The 26760-nt window shown below is 41.0% G+C and overlaps 3 protein-coding genes across 3 annotated transcripts; 1 reads left to right on the top strand and 2 right to left on the bottom strand.

Moving 5' to 3' along the window:
* Positions 1-820: 820 nt before the first annotated feature.
* Positions 821-11329, bottom strand: fhip2a (FHF complex subunit HOOK interacting protein 2). Its single transcript, XM_030770972.1, has 17 exons — positions 11047-11329; positions 9755-9833; positions 9058-9227; positions 8482-8586; positions 8202-8324; positions 7793-8008; positions 7145-7341; positions 6735-6849; positions 6238-6314; positions 5605-5797; positions 4854-5017; positions 3758-3901; positions 3514-3604; positions 2851-2994; positions 2371-2511; positions 2081-2184; positions 821-1459 (listed from the first exon to the last, which is right to left on the bottom strand). The coding sequence occupies exons 1-17, from the start codon at positions 11089-11091 to the stop codon at positions 1348-1350; spliced, it is 2220 nt and encodes a 739-aa protein (XP_030626832.1). The 5' UTR covers positions 11092-11329; the 3' UTR covers positions 821-1347.
* A 5094-nt stretch (positions 11330-16423) lies between these two features.
* ttl (tubulin tyrosine ligase) lies at positions 16424-21696 on the bottom strand. Its single transcript, XM_030772906.1, has 7 exons — positions 21528-21696; positions 20346-20424; positions 19876-20108; positions 19311-19446; positions 18565-18834; positions 17436-17579; positions 16424-16610 (listed from the first exon to the last, which is right to left on the bottom strand). Exons 1-7 carry the CDS (start codon positions 21694-21696, stop codon positions 16424-16426), a joined length of 1218 nt encoding a protein of 405 aa, XP_030628766.1.
* Positions 21697-24169: 2473 nt separating this feature from the next.
* On the top strand, positions 24170-26169 carry fignl1 (fidgetin-like 1). Its single transcript, XM_030772871.1, has one exon. It carries the CDS (start codon positions 24170-24172, stop codon positions 26159-26161), a length of 1992 nt encoding a protein of 663 aa, XP_030628731.1. The 3' UTR covers positions 26162-26169.
* Positions 26170-26760: the final 591 nt, after the last annotated feature.

Raw genomic sequence — 26760 nt, 5'->3', positions numbered from 1 at the left:
ACTATTGCTGGTAAATTTACATAGATAACAGAGGTGTGAAATGAGTATCCTTTACAGGCAAAGCCTTTGGGATATACTTTCATCAGAATAAATAAAATGTGTCCATGGAAAAAAAAAATTCTAGAAGATTATGGAATACATCTGCACTTTAACTACGCCTGTACAAGGCGCGCACACACACACACACACACACACACACACACAAACATAAAATGTAAATGTACAATGCAGCAGAGTAAAGTTAAACCACTAAACAGGTTTAAACACACACTGTAACACTGTCATGGACATTAAAAGACGCACTGTTTCCTAGTGATGTTCCAGTGGGAGCCGGTTTTGAATAACAAGTGCAAATGTACGCAAGTCTTTCTTTCTTTTCTTTTTTTTTTTTTGATTCTGATCAGCAGATTCAGAGTCCACATAACATTTCTTGTGACAAATGTTCTCCACCGATGCATGATTACTGCAATGTATCAAAGCCTTGAGAGGACACTACAACATAACGCAAAATAAGCAGTATCAGTGAGAAAATCATCTCTTTTGCTGTTCTGTTTTCAATTCTGTTCTGTTTTAGACACTGTTTGACTTTTCTAATCCTGAGTTATCAATAATATCGACGTGACAAAAATAAAATAAAATAAAATAAAAAATGAAGGTTTGGAATTTACTTCACCATTAGGCATAATAATTCTTTTTTGGGATTCTAATTACACTGCCAGCAGCATCTTTGATACTGTAAATTACAGTAGAATCTTTTTTTTTTAATTATTATTTTATCAGTATGGTTTATTTATATATTTTTGTTAGATGTTGAGTTAATCCAATTTTTTTAATTCTGACTTCTTACTTAGGAATCAGTCTGGCACTATTTCTAGCGTCTGGCTGAGATATAGAGAGTGAATTACAATGCACATTATTCCTTAAACGCGTTAGAGAGAAACACTGGTGAATGGACCGGAATTAAGGGGACAAGATATCTGAAAATGAAGAGAGAACCGCTGAGATTAAAGCATATACATACAACCAGATTCTCTAACGGCGATAGGCCTAGCCTGGCTCTCTCACTACTAACATAACAGAGGGCTTAAGTGAGTCAATGAGTAAGAGAGAGAGATAGAATACAAATGAGTGCTACTGTCTGTTATCTCCCCTCCACCTCTGTCACACCACGTTGGGTGGAAGCTGATGCAGAGTTTTCCCAGAGTTCCCGGCGAGACGACACTCTAGTTTATGAATCCAGCGTTCTCTGAGGGATGAATGAAATTGAACGGTTGGTGTTTCATCTGTTCGACCCCTCATCTGCCTGTGTGTTTGGGTGGAGCTCCAGCTGTGGGTGAAGCTGTACAATCATGGGGAGGTGGAGGCTGAAGCATGGTATTTCACAAAGGCGATGGCGGCTAACTCCTTGCAGAATTCTTCTAGAACAATCACCCCCTCTAACAATGTCACATGATCAATACTGGTGAAGAAAACAAAAGAAAAGTCATTAACAAATATGGTGGTGTCTCTCAGGTACCCAAAGAACTTAAGCCAAAACATGTCCAGCAGGACAAATGGTATTCCAAAGAAATGAAACGGGAAACAAAACTTCCAAATGGACACTCCCAACTGCTGACTTAAGTTATCCAGCTAAATAAAAAAAATTCCTGCCTCATGAAATCTCAGCCAGGTGCTGGCAAAAAAAAGCAGATATCAAGTTACAAGCCGGGGTGTTTCCTCTGATTTATATTCTAACTATGCCACTATTCTTGATCATTTCATAAGATTTTGGGTGATTCTACTCAGTGCTGTATAGACTGATCTGGAGGTGAACAAACACTGGAGATTTTTAAAAATGTAAGTGTTAGACACTTCAGCAGCTGGTCGGAAAGATGCAACATCTCATTTCCCATGTCCTGACAATTCCACGTCTCACGCAGTTCACTTCACTCGCCATTTACAGCCCTACTGGTGATATCCCCCAAAATGTGCATCTTCATTTATCTTTCTTTCATCAAACATAAACGTTGACTGTAAATATGGTGAATAATGATTTACACATAGGTACTGACTGTGTAGTCCCTGTGGAGTGTGCTCTTACCTCAGTCCCTCTGGTTCAAGGCCCAGCAGCCTTTTCCTCACCAACAGAAGTTTGGGCGTGAAGTCAGGAATACGGTGAATTCTCAACATCAGGTCACCCACCACCTGGTCAATACATAAGACTTATCAAGATTTACACGCAACACAAAGTATTTAACACCTGCACTCTAAATGAACTATTATTTAGTTACACAGTAATATACAAGACACATTCCTATAACCCAGGGGAGAGGAACACATCTGGCGAGAGGCCTGTGATGAGGTGTCAAGCTTTAACAGTCGTAAATTTACCCTGACAATGACGGAGAAGAGAGATCTGCAGCCCGGGGCCAGGTTAATGTACGGGTCCAATAGGTACTCATGCAAGTGAGGGTGGGGTAACAGAGCCAGTTTGGACAGAACTGAGGTCACCTGCAGGTTTACATCATATGGCTGCATGGACAGAGAGAGAGAGAGAGAGACAGAATATGAGCAAACTCTCAACACAACCCTTTACAAATGCCTTAAGTGTCCCTGAGAACAACATCTGACTACACAGAATTGCAGCAGCTAGACAACTGCATGTTTAAATGTTTAAAGCACAGAAAAACAGCAGTCCCTCCCATGAACAGTCACAAAATTCTAGATTAATTATAATGTATTACAAATATAAGTACCAAAAGATGAGTTCCATTTCATCCTAACACGCTGCTAACTTTCAGGAAATGATCCTTGGTGAACGTCCCGAAACCATGATAACCATGACTGAGCGGTCAGTCATCTCCAACTTACCTGATCCAGAATGCGGCCCATCCTGTCAAAAAGCACCTTGAGAAAATGGCCCTCAAAGAACGGACTGTCCAAGTTACACTTCTCAAAGGGCTTTGGACTGCCTCGCCAGTCCCACCGCTGACAAATCCCACAGTAATCCCGAAACTGGGCACAGAATGTTTACACAATAAATACTTAAAAATATGCTAACAGACAGTCAAAAGATATGTCTGTTTTGTCAAAGCCTGTTTATTTTCAAGAGAGCGAGAATATCTTTCAGTCTTGCAGTTTCTTAAGCAAAGATTCCACTCAGTGTTCAGACTGCTTTATTAAGCACATCTGTGAGTCTGTGTTTTAGGAAAATCCAGAGGATAGGGACAAAAACCCACTTCCACATTCATGATTAGAAATTTAAACATTATCTCAAAAAATTCGATCCATCAATATCAGCCACTGACTAGATGGAGAAATCCACTGTTAAGACAGATATGATGTGCCTGAGACCAAGGACAATGTGATATGACATGTTCATACAGATCCTTTAAATCTCTAAACAGCAATATACTGTTGCCATATTTTGTAGTAACGTCAGATATATCTAAGTTTGAAACTCTGAATCAAGTTCAGATGATTCATTAATACACAGCAGAACCAACAGTGAAAGCTGACAGTGTTGACCCTTACCTGTCTGTGTGCATCTCTTAGGTAAGTGTCATATCCTGTGCCTTCAACCTGGTAAGAAGATTTAGCCTCATCTGGTACCAGGCACAGAAAACTGCACAGAGAAATGGTGCAAAGAGAACACAACATATTCAAGTAGAAATTTAACCACTCTGATCTCTCCATGTCCAAGCATTGTTGAGAAAGTGATACTCCTTCAGGAAATCCTGAAAACTTGATCATCCAGATGGCAGCGCAAGTGGTGTACCTGTTTACGACTTTGTGGACCTCTGTTTTCCCATCAGGCTTTGCGTGGTCTGTGCTGGGTGGTGGTGAGCAGCTCAGCCAATCAGGGCTGGAGAGTCTGTTGTCTGGGGAGAGATCTGAAAACAGAGGATCCTCCTCCAGATCCCTGCAGAAATAAAGAGAAGAAAAAAAAACAGGCAACTCAACTAATATCTCCATAATCAATAAATATGAAAATGAATATCCAGTGTCAATGTCCAACAAAATATTATATAGAGAAAATGTCAATGTGATGTTAAAACCCCACTACCACCAAAAAGTTTCAATTAATATGCTGGGAGTTAGATTAGAAATTAGATTGTTGTTAACTAGTGAAGAGAAAGTGTTTTGGGATTAGGATGACTGTTTGTGACGGAAATATTCAATAGGCCATCTAAGACTTAAGCCAAGTATGGGTAATGTATGCTTGCTATTCCCTAGACAATGTTTTCTTCTAATCAGTGAGGTCACAGATCTCTTTGATTGGTATAAAGGACTGAAATGTTCACACCCATTTGGCCCTTTATGTAGTGCAAAAGTATAACGTGAAAGAATGTAGGATATCTGACATCATCTTCCTCAATTAGGCCATGATTTCTTACTTCTCATCAAAATTACATGAATGCATTCATAAAACACGCTGTGGAGGAACTCACGTCTCTGCCTCACTGACATTAAGTCTCAGAGTGACCCCATTTCCCACCCTCTGACTACATGTCTTCACCTTAACTCTCTTTCTGCTCCTCACACACTTCATCTCTCTTTTCTCTGTCTGCATTTGTCTTTTCCCTCCCCACAGGCCACCGTGGAAACACTACGACCTTCTGCTCTGTGGTCCACATATCATAACATAATATTCAGGTCTCTAAAGACAAAACACTATATAATAATTCCCTCTGTTTATTTTGCAGTTTTTTTTTATTCACTCTTCTTTAAACCCCTGTGACAGCTGTGTCAACTCCACAGTCCACACAGCTTTTTCCTCTGCATGTGTGTCACTGTGCACGTGCTTTTTTTTTTTTTTTTTATGCTTTTTCCGGTAGAGTGGAGCGCTGCGGGTTTTCCCGGGCGGCTCTTACACGGCGTCGTGCGGCTGGCCGTTCTCCAGCGGTTCCCGCTCGTCTTGCGGTTTGTTCTCGCAGTAGTTGCGCTCGCTGAGACTGCGCAGCACCAGGTTCTGCAGCACGTGCTCACATGGCTTCTGCAGCAGCTGCTCAAACAGACGCAACGTCATGATGCTGATCTGCAAGGCAAGCAACACAGAGGTCAAAAGTCAGAGCTCAAACTAACGAGGATAACTCACAAAGCTTCTAATTACGAAAGCGATCCGCATGTTGACTGTTTGTGGATGTTAAAGTTCAGCCTAACACTGAGGCACATCAGGATCTTTTGCCGATACGTATTCTTTCTTGATGTTGTCCTCCAGATGTGTTTTGAAGATTCCTTGAAAATACCTTACATGACTGTTAAAATTACTTTACTGAACCGTTGAACTGTCAGACCATCTGTGGAATGCTGAGCTTTCCAAAAGGACAAGTAATGTTTGGTGTATTCTTCATACACCCACACCATGCCCCACATTTGCTCTGATCAAGTTATCAACCTGCCCATCACACTTTCCACTAATCAAGTGAAGAATCTGACTGCCTGGGAGGTTTTTGGCAGTCCCCAGACATTCCAGCTGGTGGATAAAAACAGTCAGTCTCACACCATGGGGAAAGAGAGAGTGAGTGTGTAAGTGTGTGTGTGTGTGTGAGTGTGAGTGTATGCGTGAAATCATGCATCTTTGATGTGTATAGGTGTAGCTGTGTTTAGAGAAAGGATCAATACCTCATCTGAGAGGTGGTCGCAGTGTTCTATAAGTCTGTGCCTCAGTGGATTCTGGGTAATCCCAGCGGGGGTCTCGGGTCCCGTTTCCTCTCCCAACAGGAAGTAGACGGTCTCCTGTAGCAGGGCGTCAGACGTCACCTGCCGGATGATCCGATTGAGCAGTGCTGTAGAGGTCAAAATGCCGACCTCTGACCTAGAATGACAGAGAGCAGGGGAGGACAGGATTACTCATAAAAATCTTTTCTTCAACATTTAGGATTTATTTATAATTTGTCTGGAAAACATTTTTACACTATAAAAAATGTTAAATAAGCTTCTTTGCTGTGATCTGTTTGAGAGTATTCTGTAAATACTTTCTACATTAAAAAACTGCACAATATCCGTGCAACAGTGTGTTCTGTCTTTATATACACCCACCTAATCTATGTTCACACAATTAAAATACCAGAAGGGACTAAGTGACTTAGGTTACATGGGTTAATCTCTTCATTATGTGTAGAGAAAGAGACAAATACACTTTGGCCTACTGGAAACTCACTCACACACACCAAACTCACACAAAGCTAAGTCAAATCTCAATCTAACACAGACACACACCACACACACAGTGCTTTCTGTGTGAGGGACACTTACGTTTGCATCAGCTGGGGTTCCATGACAGACACGAAAAACCTCTCTCTCACAGCTCTGGCCAAAACTACAGCAGCGGTCTGTTTAAAAAGTAAACACAGCATGAAGGTGCCAATCTGGATACACACACCCACACACCTCAAGTTATCAATTCCATCACAGCCGACATTAAGAAAACCTTTTCACGTTCACACGTCGACATTCCTGTAGGAATCTAAAGTGATACGTGTACCGGCTGCACTGACAGCTCAGTGTGCCGGTTTGTGTATGAGAGTGTGTCTCTATTCATGGCCAAATCACTAAAAGAATTTAAAAATGCAGCTTATAAACTCTGAGGTAATTCTCTTAAACAAAAAAAACCCTTGAGTACTGTCCCACTGAAAGGTTTCTTTAAACTATTTTTTTGTCAGAACATTCTTTTCAAATTAGAACAAGCTGAATGGTTTTGATCTACTGTGCACTGTGTATCATCACGCAATCGCACTACAGTACTACTGTACCCTCTGGGCTTCTTTGATGAGCTGGTCACAGTAGTCCAGCCAGGACAGGAAAGAGATCAGAGCCCGTTTGCCTGTGAAAGCAGCTGCATCCTCCTTAAGATTATACACATCCAGTCTGTTTATGAGAGAGAGAGAGAGAGAGAGAGAGAGACGGTTAAATTGATTTGACTGTACTGGCTCAGATTTCGTCTCTCTGAGGGAAAGAAAAACCTGTTTAACCATGTCTAAGAGGATCTTGCAGGAAAAAAAAAAAAAAACTGATTCTACTGATTAAGTCAGTCTAACTCAAGACTTTATTCACTGAGAAGCTCTGTGTAATTTGGATAAAACAGCTGGGTAAGCACTTCCTTCTCTGTCTGTATTGCCATGTTTTCTCACATTAACGGGCTGAATACTGCAGCAGAACCTACCCCCAGTTGACAGACTCAACCGTTTCGATGTCAAGTGGGTCCATGGACTGAGGCAGGGCCCGGTAAAACGCGGCAAGCCGATCCGTTAGGAGCTCACACAGCTCTGTGTTCTCTGTAAGACACTTGGCAGCTGCCGGCTCCGGTAAACTGACCAAAAGCATCAATCCCTCACAGGCCTTTACCACAATACGCCCATCCTACAGAACAGAGAGAGAGTTCTTCCACATCAATCAGTCTCTAACAGATAACTACATCTGTACAAACTATCTCATGGAGATTACACAGATTACGTTTAAGTCATTACATATAGAATATGCACTACATACAGTTACTTAATACCATACGACAGCACACGGCAGCACTGTAAGACATTTGTGCACACAAAAAGTATCTTCACCTCTATCTGAATATAATGCCTTTAGCAATAAGATATTGCATTACATACATACAAAAACATCAAACTCTCACCAACATTTATGATAATATAACGATACTGCAGCATTCATTCAACAGCTATAGTATACATACAGGTATAGGCACAGGCACATACAATCACTCACTCACTCATACACACACACAGACACACCATACAGTATCACACATTATAATTTCAGCGGTATATAATCAGAGAGAGCGAGGGGCACTAACCGGACTCTTGGTCAAATTGAGCAGGGAGCTGACCAGACTGTAGTTGCTGTTAGACTTTGTAGTGTTACTAGCGGCTCCACTCGAATCTTCTTCATTGTCCGCAGTGGGAGATGCTGCACCTTCTGGTCCAGCGTTTTGGTTTTGCCCGGTGTCTGGAGCAGACGGGTCTTCCTTTGCCCCCTCAGACCCTTTTGCATCAACTCGTTTCCCCTTGTTCTGAAAAATACACATGTCAAAATGGTCACACACACACACTCTTACACGGTTAATGTTCAGGCAATTATGAATAAACAGACACAAACAGACATATACTACTACAAAGCAAAAGTTTGTGGTAGTTAAGTTTGTGGTTGTAGACTGCGGTTGTTAAGGCAACAGTTGAGGGGACCTAAATGAACAGCAAATGTACCTCCAGGAAGAAGTTGACAAGGTAAGGGTCCTGTTTGAGTTTGGCACAGACGATACAGAGAAACTGAATCTCCTCGTTTTCTGTAGGGGCAGCCAACACCTCCCCACAAAGACGGACCAGTTTCTGAGGAGAAGGGAGAAGAGGAGACGAGAGGATTAGTATGCCATGAGTCCAAACACTTAGTCAAAGAAAACCACCATACTTGTCTGTGGTGATAACACATGTTATTAGAGTCCTGTACCTACCAATCAGCATCATGCAGCATTATCACTAGTCTCACCTGAACAGGTCTGTGGACGTTGATGTGAGGGAGGAGTGGCTGGCGGATGCGTCCCAAAAGTTTTGTGTAAAAAGTTAGGACCTGCTGCTTCATCCCTGGTGGGCACTGGTGAAAACAAAAGACAAGCACTGCTGTACTTCTGCTTTTCTGTCAATCACATGAACACTGAAAAGCTGGATTAAACACACTTTTAAAAATCTATTTGTGGGAGAAGTTTATCCAGGCAAGTCTTTTTCTTTCTCAATTTCTTAATTACTGTAGGCATCTATGCCAAAGTGTCCGTATGGATGAACTGACTGGTGTCCCAAAATGATTCACAGCATAATACTTAAAAAAAAAACCAAGAATTAAAAACAACTGAGAGATCAATTTTCAAATTTCCTCTCAACAGTGAGATTGAACACTTTCATGTGAAGCACTGAGGCATGAGTTTATTCAAATGATACGTCGACACATTTGGAGAGCACTTCCCAAAGATGTACTCTCCTAGACTCCAAACCGGGACATCATGTTAAACCTTGTACCTAAGCTCATCCTTCCACTCCATAAACAGCAGTGTTATAGCAGCTCACTTACATCAGCCTTGCCCAGTGTGTAAAGAGTCTCTAGGATTTTATGGTGAAGCAGGTACTCCATGCATGGCCCTGTTTCACCTGACTCCCTTTCACCTTCCTCCTGGGTCAAAATGTCCAGCATCTGCTCCAGGTGGGAGGGAATATTGGTGTCTGTCACAGGGGCTTTGTCATCTGCACAGAGAGAGAGAGAAAGGGTGAAAATAACAAATAATCTGCATTTATTATGCAGAGGGACTGATTTTCAATCCCTGAGATTACACATGCCTCTAGATTATTTTGAGGTCAAGGACATCATCTGAGGGCATAACACCTGTCAGATGTGAGTGGGTAATATTACCCACACACTCTGTACAACTTAGTCTAATTTTGACTGAACCTGGAAATGAATCTGTAACCCTCCAGTTAACAGATCAGTGCCACAAACTCTCTTTCACTAAATTTTATCAGTTCAGATCATTCTGGCATAGATTAATGCACGGGGACTGATTTTGGCCCCAGTGCACTAAACAGACCTTTGGTCTGACACACCATTGTTCATACCTTTTAATGTTTGATACTGCTGCCATGATTGGTTTTGTTTTGTTTCCTTTGTATTTGGTATTACTGCTTAAAAGATCAGTTGAGCAGCAGCTACATTTCCCTGGAAAAGTTTTCATGTGTTGTCTCAAACATTCCATTGGGAAATTTGTCTGACTTACCTGAGGTTTCTATGTAGTAATGTGTGATAGCCTTCCAGTGGTAGACAAAATCCTCCTGTAGAGGAAGTGACGGTGCAAGCTGCAAGGCAAAATTACTTGTCAACCATCAGCTTCACAAACACAGAACATTACAGGATTAAATTAAAGAATAGGTGATCTAATTGTAGGCAAATTCGTTCTCGTGGCTAAGTAATGCAAGGCCTTTCTCAGACAAGCATTAAGTCTTGTACCAAGCGGCATTTTAATATCTTGCTCAAAATGTGACCCAATACATATCTGTGAAATTAACCGATTGATAGGTTAATTTAAATTGAACACGTCAAGCGAAAGATCACAGATCAACCGTTGATAAAGTACTCAGAAGTGGTCCAAGCACACAAGTCCTTTTACGGTACATCACGTACGAAATCTCAGAAAGTTCACCCCAATCAACAGTCATTTTCTCATTGTAACGTGCCTACATACACCATGTGCTAGACAGCTGTAGCCGGTACCACTCTCAATTGATTGTTACTGTACTTTTCACCGGCCTAGCATTCGACTAACTGGCAATTTACCAGTTGAGTTAGTGTTTTGACTAGACGTATAGCTATGCTAACTGAAAATATGTGTAAAGAATATTTTTCACATTTACACAAACATTTTACAGAAATGGATACTGTGAAAGGGGTGTTTTGCGTGTGTGTTTTTTAAACATATAAGCGGGTTACACAGCCGTACTGCATTGTTTATTGTTGAGAAATACAAAAATATGCAAACAGCCCTAAGCTAACTTTAGCTCATATGCTACAAAAGCGAACTGCACATAGCCATATGGCAAATATACAATTTCTGGCATTGTCCTGTTTATGTAGTTATAGCAAACCTCTCAGCATATACTACAAATATGAAATTTTACAACAACAACAAAACACTAATTAGACATGGGGATACAAAATGCTCGTTAAGCTTGTTAGTTCCATGCTAGCTAGTTAATAAGCGCAGCAGCAACCTTGTCCAGTGGCGATTTTAGTGACAGAAAATCGAAGATCGTAAAATAGAACGTATTTCGCTTAGACACTTTATAGTTAAACTTTTAGTGCCTAAATTGAAGCCAAATTCGACAGCACAGCTATAAACTTAGCGGCAAGAACCAGCTAACGCTAATGACATATAATATTGCTATGCTACACTCATGTTTACTATTGAGTAGGCCTGTGTCTAAGGGACACATCATCCATTTACATTGTGCTTGTCACTCTTATTTACACCTGATTAATCCTTTACAAACACATGGAGGATTACAAACTCACCGCTTCGACCGCATGTTGAAGAATGGAGGTGAATTTGGAGAACATTCTGTTCTTGGATTGAAGGAGTTTTTCCCGAGAAGACCTAGAGAATTCCTCTATCTTCTTTCTGTTGCTGCCTCCGCGATCCAGATTGCAGGTTTCATAGAGTAACCTTTACACGAAAATTAATAAACGATAGCTCCAAAAATAGCGTTTACGTTTGAGAGACGTTTAGTTCACTTCTAATCACAGTATACATTCCTATGAGAATTATGTACACCTTTAACCACTTAAGGCCACCGTGGCACTTCCATAGCCAAACCGAGCTTCTATTGACTACCACCAGGGGAGGCAGTGAGCTCATATTGCTTTATCACACATGATCGAATCAGTATTCGACTTCTTAAATTTGAGGAAGAAATACACTTCTCTGTGCGGCTTGCCATCAAAGTATTCTTGAAACCACTTTCAGCTGTCAAATGTAAAAATGTCTTCACTGGTTATCTCAGTGAACGGTGTGCTCTTGTGGGAATGATTTTATTAAACCATAATTTAACCAAAGTTCATAGACCAGATGGGGAAAATGACTAATCACATCACAATGAACTTTCAAGACTTCGCTTGAACATTAAGTGAATGACATCAATCTGAGGGGGGAAAAGGTGGCTGACACAGAGCTGAGGACAGATAAATGTGGCTAGAGCCTTCTGATTTCTGGAATGACATTACGTATATCATTTTGCAGGGCTATTAAACTGACTGAAAATGTTTAAACCATAGTTTACCGTGTTAGGTACCACTAATGTTATCAGACTATTTGCCTAAAGCAAAAACTGCAATCTTTCACTTCAGTTCTGAACAGTCTAGAAGTTCTGTGATGTTTTTCAAGATATGCATCATAAACAATGTTTTGTGGATTGAATTTCTTGTTCAGTCTATCATTAATCACAAGTACAAACAGGAAAGCATGTATTTTTGTACTGATATTTTATTTGTTGTAATACTATTGTCCACACAGACAACAAAGACTTCATGCAGTAAGCTAATAAGGGAGAAAAACAAAACACACACACAAAAAAAATTGAGACATCAGACATGAGAGCATTAAGACAGTATGTTCATGGCATATTCAAATACATTATCGTAAGTTTTGGGGACAGTATTTACTTCCCTGTCAGCTCAGTATATACTGACTGCAAAGGTTTTGTTGGAATAACAGCAAACTAGATTAACCTGTGCTGGAGGTTTGCATAGCATGCTTAGCAAATTTACAAATTTACAACACTAAACTCTGTCAAAATTCTGTTGAAGGTCAAAAACAAATGCCATACACAGCCTTCGCTGTCAAAGATGTTATGTCCAATTAAAACATTTCCAGAATGCTTTAGCTTGCCTTGCGACATTTAGTTGTTGTACTGTGGTCCGGTGTGTTGCTAAGCTTGTATGTTGGTAGTGTATCTTGCCAGTCAGATGGAAGAATGAATTAGTATTATGCGCATCTAAGTGTATATTCAAAACACTGAGACCCTTTTCTTTGCTGATCTTATCTGCCAACTAAAAAGCTTGTATATATTTCTCAACTGACGGTTTTAAAGTATGCATGTTTTGAAGGCGCACACTGGGGAGTATCAGTTGTTAATGTGCACTATGGGCACATAAATGTAGCTTTATAACTATGAATTTCTGCACATACAAACTTCCATTCTGACCTTCGCAACAGCACAGACCACAAAACAAACGTCAAAATCTTTCAGTAAACTCATCATTTTCTCATCCAAAACACAATAACAGGCAGAACACAGAACATGCTAAGAAGTACCGCATTCCTTCAGTTGGACATACAGGGCATTGTGCATTAAAAATCTTAACACAAAGTAAAAATGCAAACAGTCAAATTTCTCTTTGGTTATAAAGGGGAGATTGCCCTTAATAGGAGAAAACACAAGCAGGGGTCAGTTGTGAGTTACACACTGAACTGTTCAACAATCCTTTTTTAAGCAATACAATAGTTCAGAATGTATTACAATATCTGCACAAGAAAGGAAACGTAGGAAACATAGTACATGTTGTAAAATAAATATCAAAAGGGCACAACAGAAATCTCACACACAAACAATTAATGACCACTTCTGCTCAACAATATCACACACACAAGATCAGTTCAGTGACAGGTCTGTAGTCTTGCCAAGACTCAATGTGAAAACTCACACTAAGGCACACTTTCAATTAGACGGCAATATTTTTTCCTCTAGAACTTTAAATAGCAACAATACAAAAAATTATTTCTTCTGATTGTATTCCCAAATAATAAACATGAGAGAAATGTACTTGTTTAATACTGATATGTGTGAAACTGTACCTCCCTTTTTGTTCACAGAGTACATTCTGTGCAAAGACTCAAACCACATACAGTCCATTCAATTGCCTTATGTCTCCCTAACTATCATTTAAGTGACTTCAGGATCAGCACATACACTGTGCTGTAAGCCAGTTCATAGGACTGGTCCTTCATGCAGCTGGTCTCCAAGCAGCACTTCACACATCTTAACTAATGCAAAATCTTCAAAGACAAAGAAAGTAGTGGGGGTGGGGAGGGAAGGACATGTTGCCAAATATTCAATGTATTTAACAATGCCATAAATAAAGAAAAATATTCCCCAGTTTCTCCTTCATTTTGAACTATGTTTCTAACCAAACTCACATGACAACGTCACAGTTTCACTCATTCTTCACTCAGCTTCTTTCTGAGGAAAGTTCAGGACACACATTGAAATTTCATTTCCCTGCAAATGTGGCTGTTTCAATTCAAGCCTGAGACTGAAAAAACACAGGACACAGAAACAAAGACAGAGTCTGTCATAAAAAAGGTGCTTATGTGACCCAACCTGTATATAGGACTGTTTAAAAAGGAACTGCTCACAAAAAGATTCTGTAACAGACAATCCACTCTGACTAGGACATAACAGAGAGTGTTTAGCTCTCAGCGGGCTTAAACAAACAAACAAAAAAATGAACACAGAACAAAAAAAAAAAAATGAACACTACACAAAATGAACTGTCTCTTAAAGTAATTAAAAGTGCATTGCGTCAGTCTTAAATGGAACTAAACTTTCCTCAAGAAACACAGAATAAATAAACACAGCACAGAGTTAAAGTAGAAAAAACTCAACAGTTGTTTTTATCCAACAATTTGATTTCTAAAGTCAGACATGTAGCTGCAGCACAATTCCGTGGTCTTTGGGACTAACCAATGACCTCTGTTACACATAATAAATAAGTGCCTATTGGTACTACTTCCTCTAACTGATAATAATTATAAATAAATTGAATGAGAAACCACTGTAACAAGATATCAACTGAATTGGAAAAAAAACACACACACACACACAATCACACAGACATATAACACTTGCATCAACCGACGAAAACACGTCTTCAATTTTCCTGACTTACCAAAATGATTTTTTTTCTTTTTTTACCTGCAATAAGATACAGAAACCTTGCAGAGGGTAATGTGTTAGGACTCTAGAAGACAGAAACAAACAGGGAACGAATTGGTTACACAACTAGGGCATCCAGGTTTTCACATCTTGTTCTTAGTAAGTTTAGCTCTGTTCTGTCAAATTAATATGGTCAATAATATGCTTACTGATTGAAAAAAGAAAACTCCAAAGTTTTGTAAAATAACCATCCCATTCACCAACAGCAACAGACAGCCACGTTTTCAATTGAGTTACACTTTAAAAAAAAAAAAAAAAAAAAGAAGTTTGTTGTTTTGGAGGCATATTACTTTTATCATTGATATGTGTCGGGAAAATTAGAAAAATGTCATTTAACCATTGACTGTACTGTCTGAAACACTGATCACTAAGAGCCTGCACCAACGAATGGAGCATGACGGTTGAAACACACAAATCTGTACAGGTCATGTGCGCGGACAAACTGGATGCCCTACACAAAGCAAAAGAAAAATACTCTCAGTCATCTTCTATCTCTACAGCACTGGCGTGAAAAGTGATTATGAACTGAGAAAACCTGAAGTGATCATGTCTATGCACTGGCTGCTCTGCACTGAAGTCGGTTAATGATAAAGTCTCTAAAACTACATGGTGTTTATACAGAAGACTGTTTCTCACAAATGTCAACCTCACAACAGGTTCACCTAAACTACATATATAACAACTGAAAAAATAAACCATCATCGGACAGGGTGGAGGACAACTAAAAAAAAGAACACATAATTAAACTATAGCCATTAATTCAAAGAGCTGGTCTGTATTACCAGGGCAACCACTTTTACTAAATCAAACCAGGGGGTCATTCCACTAAGCAGGATTTCTTAGTTAGCCAGACTTGAACCAAAACTGTCAAAAGTCAAAACTGTCCCATAAGAGAAAAACTGAGGAACATTCTTGTCAGCCAGCAAACTGAAAAATCCAGCTTTGTGGTGTATCACTAAACAACTCTATCACACTAAAACTATAGTGCATACAGTCATCTTGATGACATCAAGCACATATTTAATGCAAATGATGAACATCTGTTTCAACAAATAAGCAAATGTTTATCATTTATGGTGTCAGAAAGAACTACTGTACACAGTTGCTAAAGCTACACAGAAACAACAAACACAAACAGTAAGCTTAGGGCTGTTGGGTGTTTAGTTGGGGGGTTTACTGGGGGTAGGGCTATAAAGATGTAAGGCACTAAAGTCTCAGGAATTTAACACTATTCAATCCATCCTCTCATCTACTCATCCATTCATCCATCCCTCAAGGTGCAATGGAAAGTTCTAGAGAGTGGCAGAGGCTTTAGGGAGCAGTCCTTAGTGTATTCATACAGCATGTCTTCCTCTTCCTGCATTCTCCTCATCAAAACGCAAATTACTTTCATCATCGAAGCACAGCAGAAAGAGGTTTTCAACTGGTAGCCCAACTGTGGTCTACTCAAACGTCTAATGTGATTAGCCAATTCAGCCAAAGAGCACATCTTCAGCTAAAGAGGCTAATCCCACTATTCGATCTGTGTAAGATAGACAGCACATTATGCTCTGCCAAGCTAACCCATCAACTCTTTTCTTCAGTCTTCGCTCATCCATTAAAACAGATCTTCCAATGCATCTTGCCTAAAGATAGAACAGCGTTCCCTCCATTGGATGACAGACTTTGGAAAGATGCGGTGCATGTAGCAGGGCCCCTGCAAAGGGGAATCAGCAGCATTGAACGACCACACCCAGTTTTCCAAGTCGAGAGGCAGCACCCATGCGAGTTCACAGCACGACGGCCAATCAGTAACCGCTCCTGGGACCTCCTCGGGAAAAACCGCTGGGGACGAGGGGAGGGGAGGGGAGGAGGAGAGGGGGCCTTAATGAGGGTTTTACTTCCAGCATTTTCTGTGCTTACAGTTTGATGAAAGGGCCGATCTGGTGCGGGGCTCTTAGTTTGGGAGACGAACAGGAGTTGGAAGTAGAGAGGGAAGGAGAGGTAGAGAAAGGGGGAGAACAGGAGAGGGCATCAGCATTTAAAGAGAAGACTGTAGAGATTGCCACATCCACGATGCCCTGGCACAACTCCGGATAGAGTTTCCTGCAAAAGGGAGACAGCATTAGCTATGGTGACCAGGAACATCCCTTATAACATTCCCAGGCACTTCAGGCACTGTAGCTTGGACAGAATAAGAATAAATTTAGCAATAGGAACAAAATCTCTTCCCACCGTAGTGAATTCTCCACAGACAGAAAACATTTCCTGTGACTAAACTGAGGTTCCTTTAAGAGTCATACATCTAGAGATAGACTGGCAGTTTAAGTCTAGGAAATCTCTTTTTTTTCCCTTTTGAACATAAATGGAAGCATTTCAAAGCCAAATCTTCTATTGAGAACTCAGAGGGATGCAAATGAGAGGGAATAAACCATTAAAGACTCCTCTGCAGAGATTGAAAAACATCATAATTTTTAGCTCCTTTTAGTCCACTGGCAGAACTGAATCGAATCTTACAGTCCTCACTTTAAATCCGCTTCAAACAGAGAAGCAGAGGGCAGAGAGCAAATAAAGAGGAAACAAATATACCAGAGTTAAATCAAGCAGGTTTACTGTTCAAAAACAAAGGTATAATGAATATACATACACATACATATATACATACATACATATATATGTGTATGTGTATATACACACACACACACACACACACACACACACACACATATATATATAAATATACAGATAGATAGATAGATAGATAGATAGATAGATAGATAGATAGATAGATAGATAGATAGATAGATAGATAGATAGATAGATATACAGAGAGAGAGATACAAAAGAAAGGGAGAGAAAAGAGAAACACAGACTGTATGACTCCATGCAGTGTATTATATCTGTCAGTAGAGTTTGTGGAGTGGTACTAACTGTGCACACGCAGGTGCTCCATTGATCTCAATCAGCCACACTTTAAAGTTCTCATCCAGCATGAAGTCGAACCCGAACAGCTGGAAACTCTGGTAGGACAAGTGTTTGGTGCTGATGGCTGGCTCTATACACATCAGACAGCTCCTGCCAAGACCAGAGCAAACTCAATCAGACACAGGTACCGAAAAGAATGTGACAACATATATTCAGAGACTAACAGAAGTTCTACAGTGAAAAGGCTGCCAACACAGCAAAAAGGCTGGCACCAAGATTATGTTTTACTGTTATTAATACTCATTTATTTAGTCATTCATTTCTATGCAGCCAAAATAACCACTGGAGTAACTGATAGGCCTTTCATCAGTCTTAACAGGGGCTATGGGCAGAAACTGCCGAACAAAGGGGAACTCAGCTAACACTTGAACACTGGAAATGCTTTCAGATGTACAGGGATGATTACAATTTGCTGAAGATGCATGAAAATACTGCAAGATGAAAACAGATAGCTAGTTTAAATGTCTGACAGAACAGGTAAATGTCAGAACACCTCACTGCAAAGTCATTAAATCTGCAGTGAGAAAGATTATAAAGTGTAATAAAATAACACAATATAAGACCCTATTAAAAAGTGCTAGAAGAATGCAAAGGTGACAAGCTACCAGAATCACAATCAAAAGGGACATACTATGAGACAACAGGGTTAAAATGCACTGAAATGATGAAAACTGTATTCTTCATTTGATTCCTGTCTCAGCTACAAAACCACAACCATCACTGGTCAACAGACAGGATGTACTGTTCCCTCAAACACAGGAGAGAAACACAATAACAGAACAGGCCACACGAGTCAGGAACAATGGTTCTAACCAAATACCTAGGCTGAATTAAGAGAAATTTTGACAATAATATTTGGCATTATTCTAGAATAAAGATGCATACCACAGACACAGAGTTGATTGACAAAACAAACTGGATCGGTTTCAATGAGAAGCCCACTTTTTACAGTTGAATTAATCTCTCCCAACTCTAGGTATATAGTCTTCAGCTTCACTTACCCCGCCCCCCTCCCCTCTCCCGCCCCCCTCCACAAAGCCAATCATGTTGCCCAGAGAGGCGCAGACAGTGTTACCTTATAATATGCTTAATCTGTGGCAAAATGGAAGTTTCCATGGCAACACCGTGTGTGGTCAACAGGTACTGCCTGAACTCGTCGAAGAACATCTCGTTACCCTCCTCATACCGGCCATAGTTCTGAGAGAGTTCTTTCTGGATGCAGTGATTGGTGAGGTGACTGGTCATGTCCTGGAGATCGGAGGTGTTATATGGTTCAGACGAGGTTCTCAGCACGCCCTCACGGTAAAGGTAGATGTTGTACTGGTGATCCACCAGCACCCAGCTCCTGAAGTTCAAACAAGCAAGAGAGTCCAGAAAGATCATTAAACTGTGGCAATGTGATGTGGATGCTTAATTTGCAAAAAAAAAAAAAAAAAAACACTCTGCACAGTTTCATAAGGTCTCAAAGATACTACGAACATGACGGTCCTCCAAATGTCACGCCAGGAGAATGTGAGAGGAATAAATCCAAGTCAAAAACAAAAATAGCCAATATTACTTTTACCAACTTTTCTTAATTTTACTCACTTACATATTTATTATAGCATAGTGTGCAGACACAGTGCATCACATTTTATCACTAAATAATTTTAGTATTCCAAATTGTACGAAAACATTGTGCATACCAGTCAATATCAGTCCTGATCACTAACTCCACTAAATAACACTATGAAACACTGAGTCTACACTGAGTACATTACATAATATCAAAAATAACACTAAACAGAAATGGCAAGGATAATAAGTCACAGCTGATCTCACCTTATATCAAATTTGCGATGTCCTGGTTCCAGCAGCAGTGGTCTCTCCAAGTACTTCTGAATGACATGAACTTGTCCCTGATTATCAATAAACTCAAGCAGCTCATTGGCATCATATGAGATCAGTATTCCAGCCCCTGAATAACATACACATCATATGGAAAGTGACATTAAACAGTAAGGTCCATCACTGTCCAATGAGGCTGAATTAGTAAGCCCACAGAACAGACTGTGTCAGAGTACAGTTTACTCTGGTTTTTGTTTTCAACTCTTAGTTACCTGTTGATTTTCACCCTGAAAGCAAGTGTGCACGCTCTTCAGCCAATCAGAGATTGCATTTAGTAATAAATAAATATGAACACAGAGCTGGAACATTAAATGTGATATTTCTTATTGGTAAGTTGCTTTTTTTGTGTGTAACTCTGTAAGAACTATTTCCTTCTGCTATCACAAACACCTTTGCTGCGACCAGAAACAAACAAGAACAGCAAGTTGCTAGACAGCTTTCTCACAGTCTCACTGCCAAAAGTATCTGATTCGTTGATTAAGAGACTGGGGTGTCGGACCTTTAGCGCCAGCAGATGATTTGGCGATCCACACCGTTCCTTCCCCACTTTCCTTCTTGGAGTGATACGAGGCGAGAAAGACCTCTCGCTCATCCGTTTTTGGGTTGCTCTTCATGTGGCTAATGCCATTGGTGGCTGGAGCCACAGGTGTGTTGAGGTTTGTGGGGTAAATGATGTATGACTCAGGGAACCAGTTGCATGAATCTTTGAGCTCTGGGCTTGTCTTTATTAACCTGAGAGACAAGAGGCAGTCCAGTGAGGACAAGAGAAAAGCTATTAGCACCGAGGTTCAGAAAACTTCTGTGAGGCAAATTCTTTTCATGTTCAGAGTTCCTTCTTGTGTAAAATATTATCAGATATTCTCAGCAAACGTAAACACTGTTGGCAGATGAGCCAATTTATGGTCACTACACGAATGTGTTCAGATACAACATTAACATTTAAATATCATAAACAGTTCATGAACTGACTTGACCAGAGATGCCTTGCGACACAGCTTATCAGCTCCCCTGTAGTAATTCACAAGCTGCATCAGTCCTGGTTCATGACCTGTGGAAGAGACCCCACAATTAGACAAAAAAGATATGCACATCATATTTTAAAGGACTTTTTTGATTGATGTGTCTAAACATAGAAGCAAACATTTAAAAAAATAAAGCAATCCCAACAGGTCTGTTAACAATCCTTTTCTGTTAATGTTGCTGTCATGTGACTCAGCATGTTAGAAATTTCTTGTGAAGGACATTTATTCACCTATACGCCTTACTGTAGGATGTCTCCATCAGACAGGGGATTCTGCTGCATTTTGTTCAGTGTTATAGTTTCAGCATGGTGACACAGCTGGCCCTGTTGTTGGAAAGTGGGGTATGATCTGAACTAGCCAAAATGTGGGTTCATACACCATCACCTATTTAGAATTAAGGATGGTAATTGTCGGAATCTTGAAATTTAGCTAACAGAGCCAAAGGAATGCATCCAAAGCCCATCATGTATAAACAAAACAGTGAAAATATCATATACCATGCTGAAACAATAACACAACTCCAATACAAATGGTTAAGGTCATTGAGGTCAAGTATGTTACTGTTAGGGATGTAGGGAATGGGATACAGAGAGACTAAAAATAGCAGACAATGGGATTTAACAGAGGTTTTAAAGCCCCAGTCCTCTTTGACATGAAAGAATATATGCATTGAAAAACTACACGTCTCTGCAAAATCCGTAATCCACATTTAAAAGCTTTACAATATCAAGACTGTGTTGTTAATTAGGTTGGTGACTGAACAGTTAGAAGTATTTTTAAAGACGTCTGAACTATTAACAGAATGCAGGAATCGCTCTCATTTCACCTCTGAGTCACAGGTAGACACCACTGAACGGGGTGCCCTGCGTAGAGGTCACAAAATCCACTTTCATAGATAAAGAGTGTATTTTTGTGAGGTTGTATGGTAACTTAGTGACAAAGACTCCAAATGCATTTCTAAACGCTGAAGCATCTTCGTAATAGTTTCTAGAGCATGGAACGAACAATATGTGCATGGAGATTATGCTGGACAGTGTAAGGCATTATTCATACAAATATAATTCAATACAGTACATGTAGGTCAAACAGGGTAGGAGCTGTGTTTGTTAGCTGTATTAGCCGCATTTACCTAGCCGTCCAAAGGGTAGCCGATTCCTTTCTCCCAACATCAAGTTGAATCGTGGATTGTCCCTTTTGAGTCTCTTCCATTTCCCAGTGGAGATGAGGATTTTCGACACTTCGGCGTAGACGCTGCTGTTGTCGTCTCGGGTGACAAATGTGTACATTGGTGCATTCATGCTGCCAAAATATAGTTTAAACGAGCAAGCCAGCTATAATGGATAGTCTGTTGGCTAATGATATGGGCCCTTGGAGTTAAAATATCCTGAACGGTTGCCTGCTAACGGGCCAAATCAACGTTATCTTTCTTTAAGCGAAGCAGTATGTGGCATAAGAAGCCGCATGATTTTCCGTTGTAGGGTTTGTTTAGATAGCTCCGGCTGTGACTGCTATCTACACAGCTGGTGAGAGTACAAACTAATTAAACCATGCAAAGACCAAAATAATGCTAGTTTTCCCTCTTCGTAAGCCAAAGTGGCTCCCAAACCCGCAGAATGTTTAGGGTGTGACTCCTTCGCTCTGCTTCGGCTGAGAGACTCTCAGGCTGCTCCTCTGGTAGGAAACACAATTAAATAGAGGCTAGCTTTGTTAGAAGCACGTCCGACTTAGAATCTCTTGGGATTTCAGAGAGGCTAAAGTGATTTTTCGAGCTTGACAGAAGATCTAAGACGAGAAGTGGGAAAAAAAAGTTCCCAGACCTGGATCGCATAACATGTTGCCCTGTCAAAGCAAATCCGATGTAGCAAAATCCCTTTAACCTTTTCATTATTCGGGAGTGTGTGACGTGAGGATACTAGTGCATTGTGGTTATTGTAGTACAATTCGACAGGATATGGTCAAAGATAATCGAAAGTTGATATCTCAGATATTATCTCAGATAATATTTCGGATAGACAACTGTCTATCGCCGGTTAAGCATATTAAGTACGACCGTGTAACAAAGGGCAACGGCTTTTAATTTATGTTGCATTCAATAATAACAAACGAGAAACTGTCGATAACGTTTGCATTTCCTCAGAAAACATAAGAAATTTTAAACGCCCTGCTTGGTTAAAAACTCGAATTTGTCGATTTCAGAAGTTTATAAAGCCGTTCTTTCAAAAAGTAACTCTTATCTCGGACGAGAATTCCAAAGAGAACAGTCAGGAACAGTAGGCTAATGAGAAGGTTAAATCCTAAATACATCCGTATTGTTCGATTATACATAGGTCCCTGTAAGTTTAGGAAGATCAAAACTGTTATGGCTGTTTAGGTTCCACCACTTTTGTTCGACTCCTCCTACTGGGTTATGGATGTTTCTGCTGTAATAGGGGGCAGTTGGCTGTATTCTCCGTTTCTAGTATCTGTGACTGAGTCGATTTAAGATAAGATTTCTGTTTTGCTCCCAATAAAGATGACAGTTTGGTCGGAGATAGATAAACATAGAAGTTCGCAAAGTTTCCTGTAATTTTGTGACGACATCGTGTTGCATCTCTTTGAAATATCCCAAAAGTTCACCGATTTTGGTCTGGCATCTAGATTTTGCGAGACATCCTCTTATTTCAGCAATTCGATTTTTCACCATTGGGTGGCATTATACATCTAAATTTGAAAGCTCTAAAATAGTGGGCAGATGAGGTGTTTGTCAAAGATGGCGGGAAGTTTGTAGTGTATTCGTGACTTCTTCCGCATAATCTTAATTAATATCTTTCTGCTGTAAAGTTGACACCCAAGAGTCGTCGAAAAGTTATCGAAAATAAATAACGCTACTTAAACAACAACGTATAACAGAGGTAAGACACTCTTTTGTTTGACTGAGAATACAAAATGATAGAGCCAAGTAACTAAAGTGGAGTCGACCAGTACATTGAAAATGTCCTGAGTCCGGACAGCTGGAATACTAGTGCTATATGCTACCTTGAGCTGAGTTTCTTTTTGTTTTAGTTTGTTAAGGTTAACTGAGACAGTTGCGTTTAATTGTTGTGAGCTGTCTGAAATTACGTCAATTCAGTCGTCAGATCGTCGCGTTTGCCAGACACAACAGTTCCTCACAACAATTATCTCCACCAAGCCCCTGTTCGGGGAAGCATGTCCCCGTTAGCCTATTGCTTGCTAAGTGAAATTAATACATCTGGGGTGTGTGTATCGAAGGAAAGCTGCCCCTTAACTTTAATTTCTTATGAATACCAGTCGGTAAATTGTATTATGTTAATGCTAATTTTGAAGTCGTTTAGCAGTTCACTGAAGATTATTTGAGTTAGTAAATGGTTTGCTTTATTGTGTACAGCAGTTTTCACTATTGAACATTTCTTTCAAGGTCAGCAGCTCTGCTTGTTTTCGTTCCTCTTCACTATATATACGAACGTTTCACGACACTAATTTTAGACCTTTTCACACCTTTTCATTTTTAAATTACAACTTTAAATTTATATAGTGATTAATAAAAATATTGCAATAAATGTCTAGCAAAGTCATGGTAACAACAAACACAGTAAACCATTTCTTTCTGCACTTAGGCCTATAGATCATTTATTCTCGTAACAGCATGTGCCTTTTTCTCCCATTGGTCAGTAATTTGCATGGCACAGTTGCATGGTTCCCTGTAAAGCTCATATATTTTTAAGTGATCCTGTGGCCTGCTCCTCTTCCTCACACACAGGCCCAGGCCAGGCAATGAGTGTGCCACACCTGGACGAGTGGCAGAAGAGGTCCTTTGACATTTCGTCTGGCACCTGTACACCTGAACAGAAGGCGGATGCCTACAGGGCTCACATCCTGTCCATTCAGTATGCATGGGCGAATTCCCAACTCTCACCGGCCGGAGCGAGCAACCTGTTCAGGACCTATTCAGAACGCTACGCCTCAGTCTTGGACTCAGACGACCAACAAGCAGGGCTCAACAACTATGCCGACAGTGCTTTGCACCTGGCTCGAAATCAGAGGAACCACAGTGACAAATGGGAGTCATCCCTGACCATGGAAAATGTATTTGACCTGCCGTGCGTGCAGAAAATGCTCGTGGTGAGGGCTGGCATTAGGTCCCCCAGTGAATTAGCAGATAGTAACGTGATTGTTGGTGGGGAGGTCATGGAGAATTCCGGTACAGGAGTTGCCCAGCCCAGTCTCACCTGTGGGGGTAAAGTAGAACCTCCTCAATCCAGACCTTTTGTGCGTCCCACCAGGGCTGAGGTGGGGAAGGGGGTCTTTACCTCTTTCAGTGGTGCCGGGGAGAAAGCCAAGGAATGGCAGGCAACTTCTCCTGCCACCTCTTTTGCTCATAATCCTGGGAAAGCTCCTGTTGGGTCTACGCCACTCTTTGGAAGTAACAGTGCTGCAAACACTGGTACTTTACCTCAGGCCAGTGCTGATTATGCCAGTTCTCACAATCACCCATCTGTATTCTTCTCCTCATCAAACTCCTCCAAAAGAAAAAACTTCTACAGCCCAGGACAAGAAGGTAATAGGGGGTCATTTCCAGTCCATGGGGGGCAAGAGCCACCTGGAGGGGTGAGAAAAGCAGGGGAGAGTGTCAGCAATAACTTTAAAACTGCACGAGAGCAGCTTATTGTCGACCAGCAGAAAAAAAATTCCAACCAGGCCCACCGAGGTACAGCAGGGGGCGTGGCAACCATCACCAAAAAATGTCTGGGGGCCAGTCGGTCCCGAGGAGCATTTTCTAAATTCGTCTCCCCCATGCCCAGACAGGAGGAAGAGGGTGGAACCACCAATGACAACACCCTGGAGTCTCAACCAATTGACGAGCGACTGAAGAACTTCGAACCCAAAATCATTGAGCTGATCATGAGTGAGATCATGGATCATGGTCCGCCAGTGGCCTGGGATGACATTGCTGGTTTGGAGTTTGCCAAAACCACCATAAAGGAGATTGTGGTTTGGCCCATGCTGAGACCTGATATCTTTACTGGTCTGCGAGGTCCTCCCAAGGGAATTCTTCTGTTTGGACCTCCAGGAACAGGGAAAACCTTGATTGGAAAATGCATCGCCTGCCAGTCCGGGGCCACGTTCTTCAGCATCAGTGCTTCCTCACTCACCTCCAAGTGGGTGGGCGAGGGAGAGAAAATGGTACGAGCGCTGTTTGCCATCGCCCGGTGCCACCAACCTGCCGTGATCTTCATCGATGAGATCGACTCACTCCTCTCTCAGCGCACGGATGGAGAGCATGACTCGTCTCGGCGGATCAAGACTGAATTCCTGGTCCAGCTGGACGGCGCCGCTACCTCAGCCGACGACCGGATCCTAGTGGTTGGTGCCACCAACAGGCCCCAGGAGATTGATGAAGCTGCTCGCCGTAGGCTGGCCAAACGCCTCTACATTCCTCTCCCAGAAGCTGCTGCCCGTAGACAGATTGTCAGCAACCTCATGTCCAGAGAGAAGAGTCAGATTGGATCAGAGGACCTGGAAAGGGTGGTATCGGGAACAGAAGGGTTTTCCGGGGCTGATATGACACAGCTGTGCCGTGAGGCCGCCCTCGGGCCCATCCGAAGCATCCAGCTAAGTGACATGGCCACTATCACACCTGAACAGGTACGGCCCATCCTCTACAGTGACTTCCAGGAAGCCCTGAAGACAGTACGACCCAGCGTGTCAGCCAAAGACCTGGAGCTCTATGAAGAGTGGAATAAGACTTTTGGCTGTGGACGCTAAACTGAAACACATGCATAGTAGGTTTCATATACTCTGGTGTTCTTTGTGTTGCTTTCTTTCTTTCCTTTGTAATTTATGAGCACATTTTTTGAAGAGTTTCCTCAGCGTAGGTTCACTGAAGATAAAATAAAAATGTGCCTGGGATATCTTTTCAGCGACCAAAACACTAATACGTACTGTAAATTTAAAGAACAGGAAAAAAAAACTGTGAAACATGTAGGCTAATATACTCATGAAATGAACCTTCTTTTTTTTTTTTTTTTTTTTTTAAACCAGTGTTAAGATTAAAAAAGATTTCTATTAAAAATACTCTATTTTGGTTTCCCTGAGAAACTTTTTTTCTTTATCTCATGCTGTGAGACAGTGAATGAAGTTATGAATAAGAATTGCCTAACCTACCCAGTGGAGTTGCAGTCTTTCCTCGTAATATGGGGAAATGTGCTAAATTCATGCTAAAAGGGAAGGTAGGTTTCAGCATCCATTTGTTCCCTTTTAACAACACGTATCCACAGGGCGATTGTCAGTGTACACAGTGGACGGCTCTGCTCTAGCTCAGCGGCTTCACTTCCAGGCCCTGCTGTCTCTCCAGAGCAGAGTGG

Source organism: Chanos chanos, chromosome 4 (assembly GCF_902362185.1).
Source record: "Chanos chanos chromosome 4, fChaCha1.1, whole genome shotgun sequence".
Taxonomy (NCBI): domain Eukaryota; kingdom Metazoa; phylum Chordata; class Actinopteri; order Gonorynchiformes; family Chanidae; genus Chanos; species Chanos chanos.
The sequence above is the reverse complement of the archived record's forward strand: the minus strand, read 5'-3'. Positions and strand labels throughout refer to the sequence as shown.